Genomic DNA, 599 nt, shown 5'->3' with positions numbered 1-599 from the left:
CACATTGGCTTTCTTCCAATCATCGGGCCCTACACCAGAGTGCCAGGAGTTCTCAAAGATCCGTGCCAGAGGCTGGGCTATGATGCTCTCCAGCTTCTTGAGTACCCTGGGGTGCAGACTGTCAGGGCTGGCTGACTTGAAGGTGTCCAGCCTCTCTAAGTGTTCCTTCACGAGATCAGCATTGATGGAAGGCAAGGAATACAACGGCAATGGATACAATGATTCAAAAAGGTTGAAAACCCCTGACCTATGGTATGAGTTTATTTTTTTATAAACTTCTGGTTAATTTTTGCCTGGATAAAAATGTGTGGTTTCATATGCAGCGATGCAAGTCACCATCTGCATCCCTCTTGTTAGAGGCGATATCACAGGTGATGTCACATACACTCGATGATGCAACTCACCATCCGCCCGCCCTTGTCACAAATCTAGACCCGCCCCGCGGGGCGGGGGGGGCAAGACGCAGGCTCCCCACGGGCCGTTCCGACTCCTCCAACCGCCGGGGGGGGACGGGGGACGCCGGGCGTTCGGGGGCTCCGTGACGTAGCCCCGCGGGGAGGGCGGACCCCCTAGCACTCACCGATGGGCCGGTCCAGTCT

At 55.8% G+C, this 599-nt stretch overlaps 1 protein-coding gene across 1 annotated transcript in view; it reads right to left on the bottom strand.

The window, feature by feature from the left end:
• Window positions 1-599, bottom strand: part of COQ2 (coenzyme Q2, polyprenyltransferase) — an 18,678-nt gene that overhangs the window by 17,902 nt on the left and 177 nt on the right. Inside the window, 1 exon segment of the mRNA XM_019526496.1 lies at window positions 581-599. This exon segment is cut by the window's right edge and continues 5 nt beyond it. Coding sequence (XP_019382041.1) covers window positions 581-599 — 19 coding nt within the window.

This window comes from Gavialis gangeticus, unplaced genomic scaffold (assembly GCF_001723915.1).
Source record: "Gavialis gangeticus isolate Ggan-Ray unplaced genomic scaffold, GavGan_comp1, whole genome shotgun sequence".
NCBI lineage: Eukaryota > Metazoa > Chordata > Crocodylia > Gavialidae > Gavialis > Gavialis gangeticus.
The sequence above is the reverse complement of the archived record's forward strand: the minus strand, read 5'-3'. Positions and strand labels throughout refer to the sequence as shown.